General features: G+C 37.6%; 2 protein-coding genes across 6 annotated transcripts in view; one reads left to right on the forward strand and one right to left on the reverse strand.

Annotated features, from left to right (window-relative positions):
• LDAH (lipid droplet associated hydrolase) overlaps positions 1 to 15393 on the reverse strand; it is a 113116-nt gene extending 97723 nt beyond the window's left edge. Inside the window, exons 1-2 of one of the 3 annotated variants that reach the window (XM_025927335.2) lie at positions 14853 to 15393; positions 1096 to 1251 (exon numbers count right to left, since the gene is read on the reverse strand). In XM_025927335.2, the coding sequence (XP_025783120.1) occupies positions 1096 to 1249 (154 nt within the window). In that variant the 5' untranslated portion in view covers positions 1250 to 1251; positions 14853 to 15393. The other 2 variants (XM_025927334.2, XM_086700095.1) reach the window with 2 other exon arrangements.
• Positions 14369 to 20010, forward strand: part of LOC147582280 (uncharacterized) — a 159951-nt gene continuing 154309 nt past the window's right edge. The window contains exon 1 of one of the 3 annotated variants that reach the window (XM_086700098.1): positions 14369 to 14999. The gene's annotated coding sequence lies outside the window, so the exon portion shown is untranslated. The remainder of the gene's footprint in view (positions 15000 to 20010) is intronic. The other 2 variants (XR_015248920.1, XR_015248921.1) reach the window with 2 other exon arrangements.

Raw genomic sequence — 20010 nt, forward strand, 5'->3', positions numbered from 1 at the left:
GGGGATGGGCGGGGGAGATGGCGCTGGCGAGCGCCTTTGTTCCCCACCAAACTGAGCTCTGTCGTCCGGGGGCTCAGCAGCTCTCCCTCCCTTTGTCCTCCAGCCTTCCCGCTTTCCGAGCAGAGCTGTTAACTTATGACCTCCCAGAGGCTAAGTCGCACTTGCTGTCGGAACACAGTCCGTCAAGCCCCTCCGCTTTTGCCAGCCAGACTCGGGGGCTCTGCTTGGCTGGCGAGCCGCCCCTCCGCCCCGGCTCCCTCCCGCCAGTCTGTGGAGCGCGCACCGCCTCTCTGCCCTTCCTACCCTCTTCCGTGGGCCTCTCGTCTGCGCTTGGCTCTGGCGACTCCGTTCTGCTAATCCTCTGGCGGTTTTCTGGGTTATTTACGCAGGTGTAGGTGGAATCTTAGTGATCAGCAGGACGCGCAGTGAGCCCATCATCTCCTACACTGCCATCTTCCCAGGATCCTCTTTTTTTACTCTTAAAAACTGAGAATAAACTGAAGGTTGATGTGGGGTGGGAGGGAGGGGAAAGTGGGTGATGGGCATTGAGGAGGGCACTTGTTGGGATGAGCACTGGGTGTGGTATGGAAACCAATTTGATAAATTTCATATTAAAAACAATAAAAATAAAATGCATATGTAATACACAACATAATATACATAATATAAATGCACTGAAGAAAAACAAAAAGCCCAGCCACTAAAGTACTAAGCATGGTTGTTATCAATAGTTTGAGTGATTTTATTTCTTTCCACAAAGCTTTTTATATTTATCAAATTCTCTTTAAAATCTGAAAAAGTTGGGGCGCCTGGGTGGCTCAGTCGGTTAAACGGCCGACTTCGGCTCAGGTCATCATCTCGCGGTCCGTGAGTTCGAGCCCCGCGCCAGGCTCTGTGCTGACAGCTCAGAACCTGGAGCCTGTTTCAGATTCTGTGTCTCCCTCTCTCTGACCCTCCCCTGTTCATGCTCTCTCTCTGTCTCAAAAATAAATAAACGTTAAAAAAAAAATTTAAAAAAATAAATAAATAAATAAAATCTGAAAAAGTTATAGAAGTATCTGTATAAAGACTCCTCATCCACATTTTTAAACTTACCTGTAATAATAAAAATAAGCAGCTTAGGCCTGTTGGCTCTCTGCTCATTGAAGAGGTTAGTCCAGGGCCCACATTTTAGAACCTGGGTTTCAACTCCACAACATAAAATGAATTCCTCATGCACAGGAACTTCCTCCTTGATACTGGAGTCCATTTCTAAATGAGAGGAGAAAAACAATAAAATGAGTTGCTAAAATGTAAAACCTTGGGCCAAAGACAATATTCAAGAATTTTTTTAAAAAGGCAAATTTCAATAAACACAAGCATATACGGTAGGTATATGACCACTCATCTATTCTGGATTATAGGATCACACACACACAAAATTAAAACAAACCACAAGAGTAAGGAGAAACAGGGAGACACATCTTCAGTGAAGTGAAAGACTTCACAGGAGTATGAATCAGGATCACATTAGCCAGAGATCCTGCTAAATATCCTATAACACCTAGGATAACACTCACAACAAAAAAATTATCTAGCCCAAAAGTCAACAGCGCCAAGATTGAAAAGCCAAACCAAACCAAACAAAACCCTACTCTAATACTAGGTGCCTATAGAGTACAGTTTGTCCAGCATTTGGTTGGCTGCAATGTGTTTCTTCTTTCTCTAGCTCTCTATTCTGGCAGCAGCAGCAATGTAGCAAGAGTCCCAGATAACACCTCAGACCAGGTGGCTGCTCCCTGCACCCTCTCCTCAGCTCACATGCACACTGAAGAGCCAGCCACCTGACCTCTGTCACACACAGTAGGCTGGATGTGCCTTGCCCAATAGAGCTCTGGGTTGCTTAAAAAAAAAGGAAGCTTCTTCAACTCCCCATTCCAGCAGTAACCAAAGCAGTGTTCCAACTTCCTCTGTACCTGCCTATCAGCCTCAACTCACTTGGAGTTGCTCCTGTGGCCCTTTCATGCAGGCACCACATGCTCCAGACCTCACACCTACACCAGCACCCTGGTTCACTCTGCACACCCTCCCACCAGTCTTGGTTCACGTCCTGACATGGCAACTGTGGATCAGCTTTGGCGCAGGCAACCACCAACTTTCTCTACCACACACTGGGCTGCAACCACACCTTTTAAATAAGATCTAAACCCACGTTCCCAGTTTGTCTCTTCTTGGGTACTTTCTCTCATCCCTAGGGGATCTTTAGAGTTTTCTTTATACAGTAACTTTATAGTTTCTCTTCTTCCACAGCTTAATAATTCCTTATGTTAAATTAACCATGTGAGTTACTGTGTGGCTTCTGTCTCTTGAATGGATCTAGATTGATACATCCTGCATTGTCTATCCAGATTTTTTTCTTCAAATCTTTCCCATCTTAGACGTAGCTCAAATCCTACCTCCTACTTGAGGTCTTCCCTGAACTCCTCAAATAAACTCTAAACTCACAGCACCTTTCTTTAACATAAGTCAACAGTGGTAAAGGTAACCAGGTAAACTTCACCTGGTAATCTATGCACTTGTTATTCATGTCATGCCATACTCTCATAGCACAACAGTCAACAAACTCACTACCGGCACCACCCAAACCTCCCCAGATTGACAGCCACCTTAGGTTAAGGTAAGGATTGGACACAGGAAGGAAGAAAACATTAACATACACCCCAATCTCCATGTGTAACCCAAAGTCTAAAACTTTCCCAAATAAAACGACTCAGAAAATAAAAAAATTATTACTCAAAAAGTGGGGACTCCTCTTCATTCAAAATAAATTGACTAAATAAACGAAAGTATCATCTCACATTTTCTTAAGTATCGATCTTTAGTTCACTAATACATGTCACTGTACTCCAATCTCTGAAACTGTCACAAAACAGAGTATATTTATAAAGCTCTTATGACATTTATAAAATGTTGGAAACAATGAGATTTAACTGTTCTATACTACATTAAATTAGAGCACCATCCAAGAAGACACTGGATAAACCGCATACTTGCACTAGAAGAGAATCCAAAGTTATTAACTATATTCTATTCATAAATACTTAACTTCAAGCAAATGACATGTTGGGAGTTTGATTAGCCACAAAATTAATGAGAATTCAAATAGATAAGAAACTCAAACACAGTCTATAAAATCTGGAAAACAAAAAAATTAATTACACCTCTAAAATACCTCAAATAAAATACAACTAAGAGACCTGGAGTAAACCTATGTATTACAGAGCATCTTTTTTTTTTTTTTAATTTTTTAATGTTTTTATTTATTTAAAAAAATTTTTTTAATCTTTATTTTTGAGAGAGAGAGAGAGAGAGACAGAATGTGAGCAGGGGAGGGGCAGAGACAGAGGGAGACACAAAATCTGAAGCAGGCTCCAGGCTCTGAGCTGTCAGCACAGAGCCCGACGCAGGGCTTGAACTCACAGTCCGCGAGATCATGACCTGAGCTGAAGTTGGACGCTGAACCGACTGAGCCACCCAGGCGCCCCAACAGAGCATCTTTTAATTTTACTCACACTTATGTTTCTGATTCCCACATAGCCAAAAATAATAATAATAATAATAGTAATAATAAAAAATAAATAAATAAATGAAAAGCAAAGGAAACCCTAACAATAAGAAATTTCAAGTTCTTCCTTACCTAAGAATCCAAGGTGATTTGGTCTGCAAACAAGTGTCCAATTAAGAAGGGACAATGTGTTCTAAGTATATAATAGTAGAGGCTGATGGCCCTACCTACAAACACAGCCTATAAGCAATCTTAAATGAAATCAGTTTTGATAACCAGCAAGACTTAGGGTGGATAAAAACCAAGTGTGAATACAATTTGTGTAACTTAGGTAAGCTTTACTTACCTAAATATAGGTGTTCATCTGTTTTTATTAATGGGTTTAATTTTATTTAGAAAAAAAAATTTCCAATTAAATCTTACACAAACCTAGACAATATATAAAACAGAAAAGCAGCATTTGATCAATATAAATTTTACAGTTCAAATTTATAATATTTATTTATTATAAAGTCAGCCGGTGAGACAGTGAAGCTACATTAATGAACAAAAATATTTGCAAGTGGAGTTATAAATGAGTCTCATTTAGCTTTAGCATCCAAATCCAAACAACATTCGCATTTCATTTTGGCTACTCAATAAGAATTCTGCTTTATTCATGCATGTAATAACTGCAAATGATAGAAGTATTTTTAAAAAACTTGTGTCATACAAAACAAAACACAATAAGGTATCACCTCACACCTGTCAAAATGGCTAAAATTAACAACACAGAAAACAAAAGATGTTGGTGAGGATGCAGAGAAAGAAGAACCCTCTTACGATCTTGGTGGGAATACAAACTGGTACATCTACTCTGGAAACAGTATGGAGGTTCCTCAAAAAATTAAAAGTAGAGGGGTGCCTGGGTGGCTCAGTGGGTTGAGCGTCCGACTTTGGCTCACGTCATGATCTCACGGTTTGTGAGTTCAAGCCCCACAGCAGGCTCCGTGCTGACAGCTCAGAGCCTGGAGCCTGCTTCGGATTCTGTTTCTTCCTCTCTCTTTCCCTCTCCCCTGCTCTCACTCTGTCTCTCTCTCTCAAAAATGAATAAAAGTTAAAAAAAAAATTAAAAGTAGAACTACCCTATGATCTAGCAATCGTATTACTAGGCATTTACCCAAAGGATACAAAATACTGATTTGAAGGGGCACATCCGCCCCGATGTTTATAGCTCCATTATCAATAATAGCCAAATAATGGAAAGAGCCCAAATGTCCATCAGCTGATGAATGGATAAAGAAGTTGTGCTATATGTATATAATGGAATATTACTTAGCTATAAAAAAGAATGAAATCTTGCCATTTCCAATGACATGGATGGAGCTATAGGATATGCTAAGCAAAATAAGAGAAAGACAAATACTATGATTTCACTCATATGTGGAATTTAGAAAATGAAACAGATGACAGGGAAAAAGAGGCAAATCATAAAACAGACTCTTAACTATAGAGAATAAACTGAGAGTTGGAGGGAGTTGGGTGGGGAATGGGCCAAATGAGAGATGGGTAGAAGGAGGGCACTTGCTGTGATGAGCACAACCAAATATGTGTTGCAATGTCCAGATAGTCTTCAATTAAAGTACACTAACTTTGAAACAGAGGTAGTAAGATGATTTTCTTTCAGAGTTAAAACACTAGGGCTGTGTTAATGTCCCACAACTACACAGAGCAGAGCATATACTTTGCATGCACCTGAGCCCTGACTGACAGTTAATTAATGATGTTTCTGGGCACTAGTACTAAAACTACTTGTAGAATATTTAGTGACTAAACAAGTGAAAATTGAATTTTTTAAGTCCCAGTGATGAGATGTAAAATTTGTAATTGTTTTCAAAACACAACATAAGAAGTACAAATATGTACAAAAACAGCAGCAGAAGCTTTATTTAAAGTTCTGTTAAGTTTTTAGTTACTCTATTAATGAATGTTAACATACTGGAGAACTCTATGAATCTGGTGAGTCTGGGGGTTGTTTTAAATTTAGTTTAAAACGTACATTAGAATTAAGTTCAATCCCATGTTAGCAAGGAAAGCCTTGCTTGTGTTGAAACCATATGAAAAGCTAGAGAAAAAACAGTACTGGAAAAAAAATCTGTTAGAAAAATCAGTAACCAATAAAAGAACTGCTCAAGAATGTGTAATAAAAGAGGAAATAGAGAATATAATTAATATAAATATAAGAAGAAAGCAGAGAAGTAATACAGACCAAGTGTAACAAATAAATAAAAAAAAACCAGTAAAACTACTTAAGCCCAAATATAACAGTAATAAATTAAATGTAAATAGACCAATTACATTAATTAGATAAAGGCAAAGATGATCAGATTGGATAAAAATAAAACAAGTAATTGTGTGCTACTTATAAATAATACACATTAAGAATAAGGATACATAATGTATAAAAGTAAAAGGATGGAAACAATAAACCATGGAAACACTAATCAAAGAAGAGATGGTATAGTTATACTGAAGTCAGATTTAAAAAGTAAACTTTAAAGTAAGAAGCACATGAGACATAAACAGGAACATTTCAAAAAGTCAATCCACCAGGAGACCATAACAATTCTAAACAAGTACGTACATAATATTTTAGCCTCCAGAGATAAATTAAAAATTAGCAAATGTAAAGGGAGAAATAGATTGGACCACAATCGTGGTAGAGGATTCTGACATACCTCAATATCTGAAATAATAAACAAAGAAAAAAGCCAATAAAAATATAGAAAACTGGAATTACATAATATTTATATTAACATAATTAACACAATCAGCATGTGTAGAATTCTGTACCACATAATTGCAAAATGCACATTCTTTTCAAGTGCACATGAACATTTACCAAAATTGACCATATACTGAGCCATACAGCAAGCCTCAATAAATTTCCAAAAAAATGAAATAATAGAGTATGTTCTCTAACCACAGTGGAAATTAGATAATAATAACAAAAATAATAAGAAAATCCCTCAATTTTTGGAAATTAAGCAATAAATGTCCAAATAACTGATGAGTAGAGGAAGAATTCACAATGTAATTGAAAACTAAGTAATGATAAAATAAATAATGAAAATAAGAAATTTCAATGTATGGGATGCAGATAAAGGTATGACTGCAGGCGAATTTAAAGTCTTAAAATGCTTTCTAAAATATTAGGGAAAAAGAGCTGGACATTAAAGATGTAACTATTTATCTTAAGGAGTTAGGAAAACTAAATGAATCCAAATAAAGAAAAATAGAAAAAAGAAAATAATAAAGAATAGAAGTTAATGGAATAGGAAAAAAGTTTACATTTGAGAGGATTAACAAAGCCAAAAGTTTAGCCTTTCAAAAGAGTTATAAATAAATACGCCCCTGAGAAGACTCATAAAGAAAAACGGCACAAATAACCAATAAGATGGGAAAAGAGGCTATCATTCTAGGTTCTATGGACATTAAAAATATAATGGAGTTATATCATCAAAATGATAAAGAATATCATGAAGAATTTTATGCCAATACATTTGATATGGGCAAATTCCAATACAGACAAACACAAAAAGGCTAGAAGACTCTTAATAGTCCAATAGCTAGTAAAGACACTGAGTCCATAATTCCTGGGCCAGATGAGAGTCAATGCTTAGGGAAGAAATAACACCAATCTAACAGAGTTGCCCGGAAAACAGAAAAAGAGAGATCACTTCCTAACTCATTTTATGAGCCCGGCGTATCTTGGTATCAATACCTGACATTATAAGAAAGAAAAGTTACAGGCCAACCTCGCTCATGAACATAGATGCAAAAACTCTATTCAAAATATTAGCAGACCAAATCCAGTGATTCATACCATGGCCATACATGACAATCAGATTGTGTATATATCAGAAATGTGAGGCTGTTTAAACATTCAAAATTTAGTCAATTTACTGCATTAACAGAATAAAGGAGAAAAGCCATATAACCATCTCAACCAATACAGAAAATACACTTGATAAAATCCAATAAAGAATCATGAAAAAACTCTTTAGAAAAAAAGAAAAAAAGGGATCTTCCTTGATGAAATATAAGTATCTATAAAAGAAGCCTACAGCAAACATTTTATTAAGGGTGCAATGCTGAAAACCAACCCTACCCCCACCTCCGACCCGAAAGTTTGAGATCAAGACAAATCTGCTATCAACACTTCTATTCTGTGTTGTACTTGAGGTCCTAGCCAATACAATAAGACACAGAAAAGAAATAAAAGTATGTGAATTGGATAAAAAGAAAGCAAGCTGTCATTATTCACAGACAAGATCGTATATATTTTATGAGTGTTCCAGTTACTCTTGCTACATAACATATTACCCCAAAATTTAGTGGCTTAAAGCAACCATTTTACTATATTCATGGATTCTTTGGGTCAGGAATTGACAAATGGCACAGCAGAAGAATAGCCTATCTCTAATCCATAATGTTGGGGACCTTTGCTGAGAAGACTCAACAGCCGGGTGTGTGATATGTACACTGGGGGCAGGAGATGCCATCTGGAAGTATCTCTATTTACATGTCTAATGACAGATGCTGCTGTCAGATAGGTTTTGGCCAGGAACACCTGCACTGGACAACTCTATGTGGTCTTTCCACATGGACTATTTTGGGCTTGTTCAGAACACAATGGTTGAGTTTCAACAGCAATTGTCTCAAGAGGACCAAATTAAAACAGTAACCTTTTAAGACCTAGCCTCACAAGTCACATGGCATCAGTGGCATGTTAGCCACAGCCTACCCATATTCAAAGAGAGGAAAAATGAACCTCTCTCAAAATGAAGCATGTCAAAGTCGTTGCAAGAAGAATATGCAGTATGGGAGTTATTGTGGCCAACTTTGGAAAACACAATCTACCAAAATAAGTTAAACAAAGATACATAAATTTCAGTTCTGCAGAACTTTTCAAGTTACACTAATAAGAATTTTTGAGCCTTTAAGAGAGGGACAGAATATACATACAACCTTCTAAAAGCTGATTTGACCAGTTTTGTCAATGGTGATCGTATTAACTTTTCCCTTTAACGTCTCACTCTCTTTTTCTGAACAGTTTGGGAAAGTGTTGAAGGCACAGGAAGTCTGATGGTTTTTAAAATGGGGAAGGATTTGATTAATGTAGTTCTTTTAAAAAGACTGTGAAAGACGGGAAAAAAAAAAAAAAAACCCAGAAGAATACACTAAAGCTTGGATACTATCAAAATAACCTAAGCAGGAAATGAGGGTGGGAATAAAGGAGTTGGATGAGAGACTAGAGTCTTAGTAATGATTCTGTATGACAAGCCAGGGAAGGGTAAGTGCAAAGATGACTTAGATTCTGACGCTAAAGATGAGGAGAATGAAAGCACTAGTCCACACAAAGGGGAAATACTGGGGAAAGGAAGTTAGTTGGAGGAAAGGAAGCTGATTCAGTTACGAACACAGCAAGTTTCAAGAAAATAAGCGACAATACCAGAAGAAAGTGGGACCCACAGAGCTAAAGCTCCAGAAAGGTCACAGTAGAGAGATGATTTGCCCAGCTCCTTTTTTTTTTTCTTTTCAATATATGAAATTTATTGTCAAATTGGTTTCCATACAACACCCAGTGCTCATCCCAAAAGGTGCCCTCCTCAATACCCATCACCCACCCTCCCCTCCCTCCCACCCAGCTCCTTCTTAAAGAGCTCCTTTGTCTTGGCTTCTATGATACCTCCCCATCCTCACTGAGAACCTTTTCCTCCTCCATTGCCTGTACCCAAAGGTTCTGCCCCAGGCCCTCATCCCTTTGAGTGCTAACTACTGAGCATTTTCATCTGGGTGCCTCACTGATGCACCAAACTTTTATAAGTGTCAAAAATTAAAATCATCTTGTTTCAAAAATAAACTCTACAGATCCCATCCTAGATCCTGACTTTGTTGTTATAGAGAGTACCATTATTCACCCAGTCACCTAACTCAAAAGAATCTTTGACAGCTCCTGCTGCAATTTTGGGGGAGGGGAATTTCCCTAAGCAAGAAGAAAAAAAAAGCCAGCTAAAAAATGAAAAGGAACAATTAGAAACAGGCATGAACTAAGAAGATATGTAAAGTCATATAAGCCACAGGGGAATGTTTCCAGAAAGTTAGGAGCTGGTAATGAATTTTTAAAAACATACAAATGCCAAAGAGCAAAAGAAGTGAGGCAATAGTAAGAACTCACATTTTAAGAGTACTTTCTATAAACCAGGCACTGTGCTAAACGCTTTATACATATTGTCATCACTTAACCCTCACAACAAATCTTACGAGATGGGTACTACTGTTTCCTCCCTCTACCCCAACAAAACATATGAGAAGAAAATTGACTGAAAGATACTAAGGAATTTGCATAAGGTCACACAACCCGTAAACTGGACTGTGGTAGAGTCAGAATTTGAACCCAGATGTCTGAATGACTCAAGAGATCATGTTCTTTGTTTGAGAAATTTTACATACACATACACAATTTCATTTGAATGTATAAATGAGATATAATATATACTGGTATTTTTAAAAAATGGTCAATTACTTTTTAATCTTTTATATGCCTCATTCCTACCTCTCCTTTTCACGTCCATGCATATTACTCCTAAACTCAAATTACTAACTCAGTATAAGGTCTTCCATATCTTTCTATAATCACATACACATATACATAAACATTTATATGAATTTTGATAAATATGAATTGTCAGTATTTGGTAAGTAGGACCATATTATACACACTCCAATGTATTTTACTTTCATAATAACACATAAAAATCCTGCTAAGTCAGAGTGTAACTCTAATTCATTATTTTCAATGGTTCTATAATATGGATACACTATAATTCATGTGACCATTTCCCTGCTGACAGGCGCTCCACTGACTCCCAGTATTTTGAGACAATGTTGCCATAAGTACTCTTAAATCCCCATGTTCTTACATATATCCATATACACCAGTTCTTTTGTTTCTAATGGCCAGATTCCCAAGTGTGGAATTCCTGGGTTGAATTTTAATAGGTGTTGCCAGATGGCTTTCCAAAAGGGTGTAAGAATCACATTTCATCCAGCAATCTAGGAAGGTATCTTTCCCTCTATAATCCTATCATCAGTAAGAGTTACCATTATATTTAATTCTTTTAAGTCTTCGGGTATAAAACATCGCACTCTTTAGTTTGCATTTCTCTGGCTGCTAGTGCATTTGAACATCTTCTCATGTTTGCTGGGCTTTTGGACTTTGTTTTCTATGGATTGTCTATTCATATTCTTTGCCAACATTCCAAATGGGTTATCTTTTTATTACTGACTTGCAAGAGAATTTTGTATATTGCTGACCCTTGGCCCTTTTCTGGATTCCTATATTTTACATATAGCTTCTTAGATGTTTATTTTCATTTTTGTTATTCTAGTTTTTACATTTAAAGTGTTAATCCACCTGTATAAGTATCTGCTTTGTTTTCTTTAAGATAATACCATCTAATAAAGAAAACATCTTTTCCTCCACTGAATTAAAATACAATTTTTTCACATAATAAATTTTGATATTTACCGGGACAGAGTTTCTTAACTACAGAAATACAAAGCACCTTATAGTCAAACTTCAGAAAGGGAAAAAAATCTTTAAAGGAGCCACAGAGAAATGACAATAGTATGTATAAGGGAACAGTAACTAGAATGTCAGGTTTCTCATTAGATATCAGGGAGGCCAGGAAAATGTGGCACAACATTTTTCAAGTGCTGAAGGAAAAAGACTATCAACTACAAATCCCGTATCAAGAAAAACGACCTCTCAAGAATGAAGGGGAAATAAAGATATTCTCAAATGAAGAAAAACTAAAGGAATTTGTCCCTTACAGACCTATCCTTAGGAAATTCTCCAAACAGAAAGAAGTAAGTGAATAAGGTTTAACTTCAGAGGAGGACAAACAAAGGAATGATTAAAAGCAATGGCGAATATAAGGGACTATCCTTCTCCTTATGAAGCTCTTAAATCATATTTGATGCTTGAACCAAAAGTTCATAGCATTATTTGATGTGGTGCTCAATGTATATAGAGGAAATAGGACAATTACATATGAAATGTGGAAAGGGTAGGGGCGCCTGGGTGACTCAGTCAGTTAAGCGGCCGGCTTCAGCTCAGGTCACGATCTCACAGTTTGAGCCCTGATTTGGGCTCTGTGCTGACGGCTCAGAGTCTGGAGCCTGCTTCAGATTCTGTGTGTGTCTCTCTCTCCACCCCTCTACTGCTCATGCGCACACTCTCTCTTTCTCTCTCAAAAGTAAACATTAGACAAATTTTTAAAATTGGAAGTACAGAAAAATGAATGGAATAAAGAGCAGTTTTTTGAAAAAGATCAATAAAATCAATAAAACTTCACTAAGATGAAAAGAGAGAAGACACAAATTACTAATATTAGGAATGAAATAGGGGTTTATCACTAAAGACTCTAGAGTACCTGTGGGTTGATAAAAGACAAAACCAGACAAAGACAGCACAAAAAAAGAAAGAAAACTACATACCAATGCCTGTCATATCTATACCTTAATAAAATATATTAGCAAAAAGAATCCAGCAATGTATAAAAATTATTATATGCTATGATCAAGTGGGATCTATTTCAGGTACACTTAACTTTAAGAAATCAATGTAATCCTCCATATCAAGATGGTGAAGAAGAAAAATCATATATAAATTAACTAAATACACACCATGTGACCTAGCACAATTGCATTCTTGGGCATTTATCCCAGAGAAATAAAAACATGTTCACACAAAACCTTCAAACAAAGGTTCATACTAGTCGTAACTGTAATAGTTCACAACTGGATACCACCCATATGTCTTTCAACAAGTGAATGGTTAAATAAACTATGGTAAATCATACCATAGAATACTACTCAGCAATAAAAAGAAACAAACTATTGATACACTCGACAACTTGAATGGATCTTAAAGGAATTAATGTGAAGTAATCTCAAAAAGTTATACACTGTATGGTTGTGTTTATACTACATTCTTGAAACAGACAAAATTAAAGAGTTGGAGGACAGACTAGTGGTTTCCAGGGGTTAAGGACTGAGGTAGGATGAGAAGGTTGTGGCTATAAAGAAAATGGTGGTTATATGAAGCTATATACACACACAAATGAGTGCTTATGGAATGGGGGAAATCTCAATAAATTCTGTAGATATATTAAAGTCAATTTTCTGGTTTAAAAAATTATACTATAGTTATACAAGATGCTACCATTGGGGAACATTAGTTGAATGGCAGATGGGGACCTCCTTATACATTTTTTTTGCAACTTCCTGTCAATATATAATTTATGTCAGAATAAGAAAGTTTTTGAAACTACACATGTATTTATTTAATTGCAATTGGTATAAGTGGAATTAAAGAGAAAAACCAGGAATCTTACCACACAGTCACATGTAAGCTTCAAAACATACAGCTGCAAGTCAACACATAATAGGTGCATAAACAGAACCTTTTTTAGTCTGCTTACTATTAAATTTATATTCATTTCATCTTTCTCCAAATAACATATTAGAGAAGTCATCATTTTCTATATTGACTTGATGATAATCTCACCAGTCGCAACAAAACCACCTTCTTTGTAATTCTTTTCATTTGTGCAGTACATTCTCGTCCTCTCTTCTGACTTTAACAATGCCTGCACAACAGGACGTACAACTGATGTTATGTTATTTGTCCAAGGTTATGGGGCTTTTAAATGGCAAAATCAATTCTATAGTCTTCTGACTCCTATTCCAGTATTTTCCAGTCACATAGCACTCTGAAATTTTATGTAGTACTATTGAATCTGAATAAATAGTACAGTATTGTAGGAGAAAGTCAGAGAAGGAATGGGCATGATGCACATTATACCAAAATCCTGCAGGCGTTCACCTTTAGGTGGAAAAATTGGGGATGGGGGAAACCAAAAGAGACTTTCCTATTTATCATTTTAGAAAGAAGCTTAAAAAAAAAAACTTCATGAATAAGATTTCAGAGATTTCCCCTAAGTTTTCTGGGTTTCTTTTTGTTATATCTATCTCTTTCATCACAGGGATTTGCTCTTGGAACAAAAGTGGCTAAGAACTACGGGTTCAGATATAGACTATGAACTCTTCCAGTGTTTGGCATACAAGACACAAAGCAGGTGCTCTGTTACTACTTGTGAGAGGAGAAATGAATTTGTGAATCAAAGAATACATGTCTCATCTTGCCTTGTGTGAAAAAATAAAAAAACTCAAGGGTAAGAATTTACAGTTTAGGCCTTAGGGTGAAGAGTGATTATAAAGCAGTGTGAGTACAAGATGCCTGCTGCAAAGAACATCTAGAGAGCTGTGAAGTGGGTGTGGGTATGGGTGTGTCATTCGGTAACAGTGGATGATTACGGAGTGTTTATTGTGTGTAAACACTGTTCTAAGTGCCACAAGAATTATCTTGTTTCATAAAACAATCTTAACAAATGGATACCAATGTATCCCATTTTACAGATGAGAAAAATTGAGGCACAGACTCCTTCTTTAAAATACCATGATGCAGGGCAAGCAGTTGAGGCAACTGAAAGCCCCAACGGTTTCCCCAACATGCTACATTCTAAGTTCAAAGGAAGGAGCTCGGTTCTGACGTTGGTGCCACAGAAAAATACTTGAGCAACTAAGGCTGAACATCAAACATGTGGTAGGGAAGTGTCAAGTTCAGAGACTGGCCCACGAGTCAATACTCAAGGGTACCTGGTGTAACAAATTTGGAAAAGGATGGGGGGGAGGAGGCTGATCTGACGGAGAAAACTGAGGTCAAACCAAAACAGCCTTTAATGACCCCGCCGATGGATAAGTGGGATGCTCGAGGGAAGATCTAGTGACTAGTCCAGGGCTAGTTAGAGGCTTAGAACTCTTAGAATTTCTTAGAGGTGCAAGAACTCTGATCTTTGTGCAGTCTCCGGCCCAGACTGGCCCCTGCTAGTCACTTCTTCCCGGCCAACTGCCCAATGTCCAAGCCCCTACTCCCAAAAGGGCCGCCATAAACGTCCCGCAGGCAGGCTGCAGTTAGTACAAATGGCTCCTTACCGCGCCCATAGGAGCGACTGCTGGGACAGCATCAGAGTGGATCCGAACCTCGAGCGGTCGCAGCAGTTATTTACGCCCTGCGGGCCTCTGGCCCAGGGCAACACAGGCTCTACGAGAAACCACACAGAGGAAGGTCTCTGGCTCCCCTGTGCCCGCTTGCCTGTCGGTTCTCGCGCAAAGTCGTCCCCCCAAGGCAATGCCTCACCTGTCGGCCTAGAAAACAGCGGGCTCTATCGCAATGCTGCTGCTCAGGCGGCACTCGGAGCGGAAGTCCCGTCTACCCTTACGTCATAGCGCGGCGCCGGGCACCACTGCGGAGAGGCGGTCCTTTGAAGATGCGCGACGTTCTCAGGTTTGCGAGGCTCTTGAGTGTGGGTTGGGGCATGTGTTCCCTGTTCAGCGAGAGCGTCGAGAGGGTGTAGCTGTTCTGGACCTTTGTCTTCCTTTTCATTTGAATGTTATCCTCCTCTTATTTCAGTCAATCTCGTTTGCTTCTTCCCTTACCGCGTTGTCCTCCCTTCCTCGGTTAATGGTTTCGTCTCTTTTTTTCCCTTACCCATATACATAGGAAAGTTGATTCTCAGTGGACCTTGTTTGTTAGCATTAAGAGGGCCAGCCTCTGCTACTCCACACTTTAGAAAAATTTGGAAAATGTCGATTCCAGAGATATTTCGAACTTAACGTACCCAAGCTCCGTGAAGACAGTTACACTGATCTTGTGAACTGTTGCATTCTCAGTACCCAGCGCATAGTAGCTGATCCGTGTTCATCTGTCCAAAAATGCAGCAGTGAATGTGACGTCGTTTTGTAGCCAGGGAGGGAAGCAGACAAGTAGGCTGGCAAACCAGTAATCTTACCCACAGTTAGGAAAGAAGCTTTGATTCTTTTGTATTCAACATTTCAGTGATAGGACCACCATCCAATGGGTTGTTAGCAGTGGACTGGTACCTCTTATTCATTACCTCTCCATTTTTTCAGTTTTACTTCCTTAATAACAGTTAATGAGCTTAGAAAAAGCCTCTCACTTCCTAATAGGTTTTTTTTTTTTTTTTTTTATGAATTAACTCATTTTTAGTCCTCCCAACAGCCCAATGAGGTCAGTATTAACATGTGACCATAGAATCTGGCAACACAAATACACAAACTAAATGAGTGATTACATTGCAATGGCATTACATGATATGTTCAAGGTATTTTTTCTCATCACTAATGCACAACTCAGTGTGTGCATTTCAATGAACATGATTAACTAATGCAGCCTTTCTTTGAATCCTTGTGAATACATTTGTGGTGCTTTGCTCAAGTGATTTATGTCTCTGATTTCATTAAATAAGCCTATGCCAGAAAACCTAACCAAGAGAGTTCAATCACTTAAAAACAAAAATCTCTTTCCAGACTGATGGCCACTCTATGATTATCTCCATTTTTATCTGCACGATAAAGTAAAGCACAGAAAATTAACTTGTCCAACCTCACTTGGCAGAGCTGGATTCTACAACTCTATATGGTACATCATGCTTGGATGAGCTCCCACTCCCTCTGCTATTGTTGAAGCACTTACTCTTCTATACCTGATTACTTGAAGCAGCCTCATTGTTTTCCACGTCTTCTTGCTGTTTCTGGAATGCTCATGCTGTCTTCATGAAAGCTTTCATTTGTTTTGTGCACACTCTTCCCTCTGTCCAGTATGCTCTTCTTCCTCCATTCCCTAATCCCTCCACCACCACCCCCCTCAACTGCAACATATGATGCAAGATTCACTTTGGAATGGCATTCCCTGGTGCCCCAGGTATGGTGAGGTCCCTCCTTTTTAGTCCTATATCACCATTTATATTCTGTTAGGTTGCTTATTTGTCTTCAGCATTAGACTGTGAGGTCCTGGAGGACAAGTACCCCTTCCTTCTTTTATCTTTGTATTCTCTAGGTCTAGAATAGGGTGTGAGACATGGTGAGCATTCTGTAAAGCTGTGTTCAAATGATTCTGCTCAAGTAGTGGAGTGGAGTGTGCTGTGAGGCTTATAGGATCCATTTGGCATTTATTCCAGGTAAACTTGCATTGTGGAATTTTTATGTGAGTATCTTTTTCCACACTGGTTTCCAGGTCTAATTAAGAAAGAGACTTCCTTGCAAATTATGCTCCATACAGTCCTTGAATAAAGACTGTGTTAATATTCTTATGCATGTATTAATTTATTTGAAGGTCTGGGTATTTTGAAATCAAATAATCTTTTCTAGTTTTATCCTCCATCAATGCTTATGAAATTTAGTGTGCATAAAAGTCATCTAGACAGTTTGTTGAAACAGGGATTCTTACTTAGTAGGTCTTTAGTGGGGCCTAGAATTTGCATTTCAAACAAATTCAGAGATAATGCTGCTGCTACTGCTATTTCTCAGGTCATACTCTTTTCATGGCTCTGCATTACATGGTAGTCATAGAGAAATGCTTGGTGGGAGGATAATCGTCTTGATGTATAGTAATTTGTACCTAAGAACATGTATAATTGTCATCACTTCTAGCATTTACAACAGATGATCCACAAATATTTTTTGTGAAATGGATTTACACTGCAGCATTCATTTATTTATTCTTTAAAAAAGAATTTATTTATTTATTTATTCTAAAAAATATATATATATATAAATATATATATATATATATTTATATATATATATAATATATATTGCCTGCTGTGTGCTAGGTATTGTTTCAGATGCTAGGGACAAGAGAGAAAGATCTTTGCTTTCTTTTTTGTTGTTTGTTTGTTTATTTATTTATTTAGTTAGTTAGTTGTTTTTAATTTACCTCCAAGTTAGTTAGCATATAGTGCAATAATGTTTTCAGGAGTAGATTCCAGTGATTCATCCCTTATGTATAACACCCAGTGCTCATCCCAACAAGTGTCCTCCTTAATGCCCCTTACCCATTTAGCCCATCCCCCCACCCACAACCCCTCCAGCAACCCTCAGTTTGTTCTCTGTATTTAAGAGTCTCTTATGTTTTGTCCCCCTCCCTGTTTTTATGTTCTTTTTACTTCCCTTCCCCTTATGTCCATCTGTTTTGTATCTTAAATTCCTCATATGAGTGAAGTCATATGATACTTGTCTTTCCCTGACTGATTTATTTTGCTTAGCAGCGTACCCTCTAGTTCCATCCATGTTGTTGCAAATGGCAAGATTTCATTCTTTCTGATTGCTGAGTAACGCTCTATTGTATGTTTGTATATGTACATATATATGTGTATATATATATATACACACACACCATATGTGTGTGTGTATATATATATATACATGTGGTGTCCATATACATATACATACATATGAATGGATAAAGATGTGGTGTGTGTGTGTATATATATATATATATACACACACACATATATATACATGTATATATACACACACCACATCTTCTTTACCCATTCATTTGTCGATGGACATTTGGGCTCTTTCTATACTTTGGCTATTATTGATAGTGCTACTATAAACATTGGTTGCGTGTGCCCCTTCGAAACAGCACACTTGTATCCCTTGGATATATACCAGGTAGGGCAATTGCTAGGTTGTAGGGTACTTCTATTGTTAACTTTTTGATGAGCTTCCATATTGTTTTCCAGAGTGGCTGCACCAGCTTGCATTGCCACCAACAATGCAAAAGAGATCCTCTTTCTCCGCATCCTCGCCAACATCTGTTGTTGCCTGTTGTTAATTTTAGCCATTCTGACTGGTGTGAGGTGGTATGTCATTGTGGTTTTGATTAGTATTTCTCTGAAGATGAGTGACATTGAGCATTTTTTCATGTGTCTGTTAGTCATCTGGATGTCTTCTTTGGAAAAGTGTATATTCATGTCTTTTGCCCATTTCTTCACTGGATTATTTGTTTTTGGGTGTTCAGTTTGGTAAGTTCTTTATAGATTTTGGATATTAACCCTTTTTCTGATATGTGATTTGTAAATATCTTCTCTGAGAAGGATCTTTGCTTTCTTGAAGGACATCAGATAATTGAGAAAGTAAGAAAGAAGAAAGTAATAAAAGAAAATTAAAGGACAATGTGAAAGAGAGTGGCTAAATTAGGTTGGGCAGTCAGGCAAGTATGTGAACTGACCTAAATGGTAAGAAATCAGCCAGAAGATCTAGTGGAAGATAATTCTTACATTCATTCTCATTCCCTGTGTGTATTTTATTTATTTAAAAAAATTTAATTCCAGTGTAGTTAACACATAGTGTTATATTAGTTCCAGGTGTACAATACAGTGTTTCACCAGTTCCATACATTACTCAGTGCTCATCATGGTAAGTGTACCCTTAATCCCCTTCACCTATTTTACCTACCTCCCCTCTGGTAACCGTCAGTTTGTTCTCTATAGTTAAGAGTCTGTTTTTTGGCTTGTCTCTTTTATTTGGTTTTTCCTTTGTTCATTTGTTTCTTAAATTCCACATATGAGTGAAATCATATGGTATTTGTCTTTCTCTGACTGGTTTAATTTGCTTAGCATTGTACTCTAGATCCATCCATGTTGCTGCAAATGGTAAGATTTCATTCTTTTTCATTGCTAAATAATATTCCATTGAATGTATATGCCACCACTTCTTTATCCATTGATGGATACATGGGCCACTTCCCTAATGTGGCTATTGTAAATAGTGCAGTGATAAACATAGGGTGCATATATTCCTTTGAATTGGTGTTTTTATTCTTTGGGTAAATACCCAGTAGTGCAATTCCTGGATCATATAGTAGGTATATTTTTAATTTTTTGAGAAACCTCTATACTGTCTTTTAATATTAGCTGCCTCGTATCTTAGAGTACTATCCTTCATCCACTGCTCTATCTAAATGCTTCCCTCCTCCCCCACAGCTTTACATACCATTTATAGACAACTCTCAAAGTCACATCGGCAGCCTAAACTGCTCCCATAGGTTCCAGGCTTATAGATCAGATGGCCTCCCTAACATCTCCACTTGAAAGCCAAATAGGCATCTCAGAGTTAACATATCCCACACAGAATTATTGATTTCCAACTCCAAGGGCAAGAATGCATTCAGATCTCAGTACAAAGTTGAAACAGGACCTGAAAAAGAAAAACAAACAGTTGGGAACTGAGGTAGAATTCTCTCCTGACTTCACTTCTCTCTGGACATCTGTTTTGTCATCATTCTTCAATCCCTAGGCTACCTGAAAGTATATGGCTGTTCATGGCTCATGCAATCTATGTTTAGATGAGGAGTCATCAGTACGATTCAAATAGTTTCTACTTCCTACCTTCTAGGCATTTGCTAGGAATGCACTTCCTTTATACTTGGGGGGAGAGTGAGAGGAGGAGAGAGACCAAGAGGATGTGAGCAGTTCTGTCCAATGAGT

This window comes from Puma concolor, chromosome A3 (assembly GCF_028749965.1).
Source record: "Puma concolor isolate L17-30 chromosome A3, mPumCon1.1.hap2, whole genome shotgun sequence".
In the NCBI taxonomy this organism is placed as follows: Eukaryota; Metazoa; Chordata; class Mammalia; order Carnivora; family Felidae; genus Puma; species Puma concolor.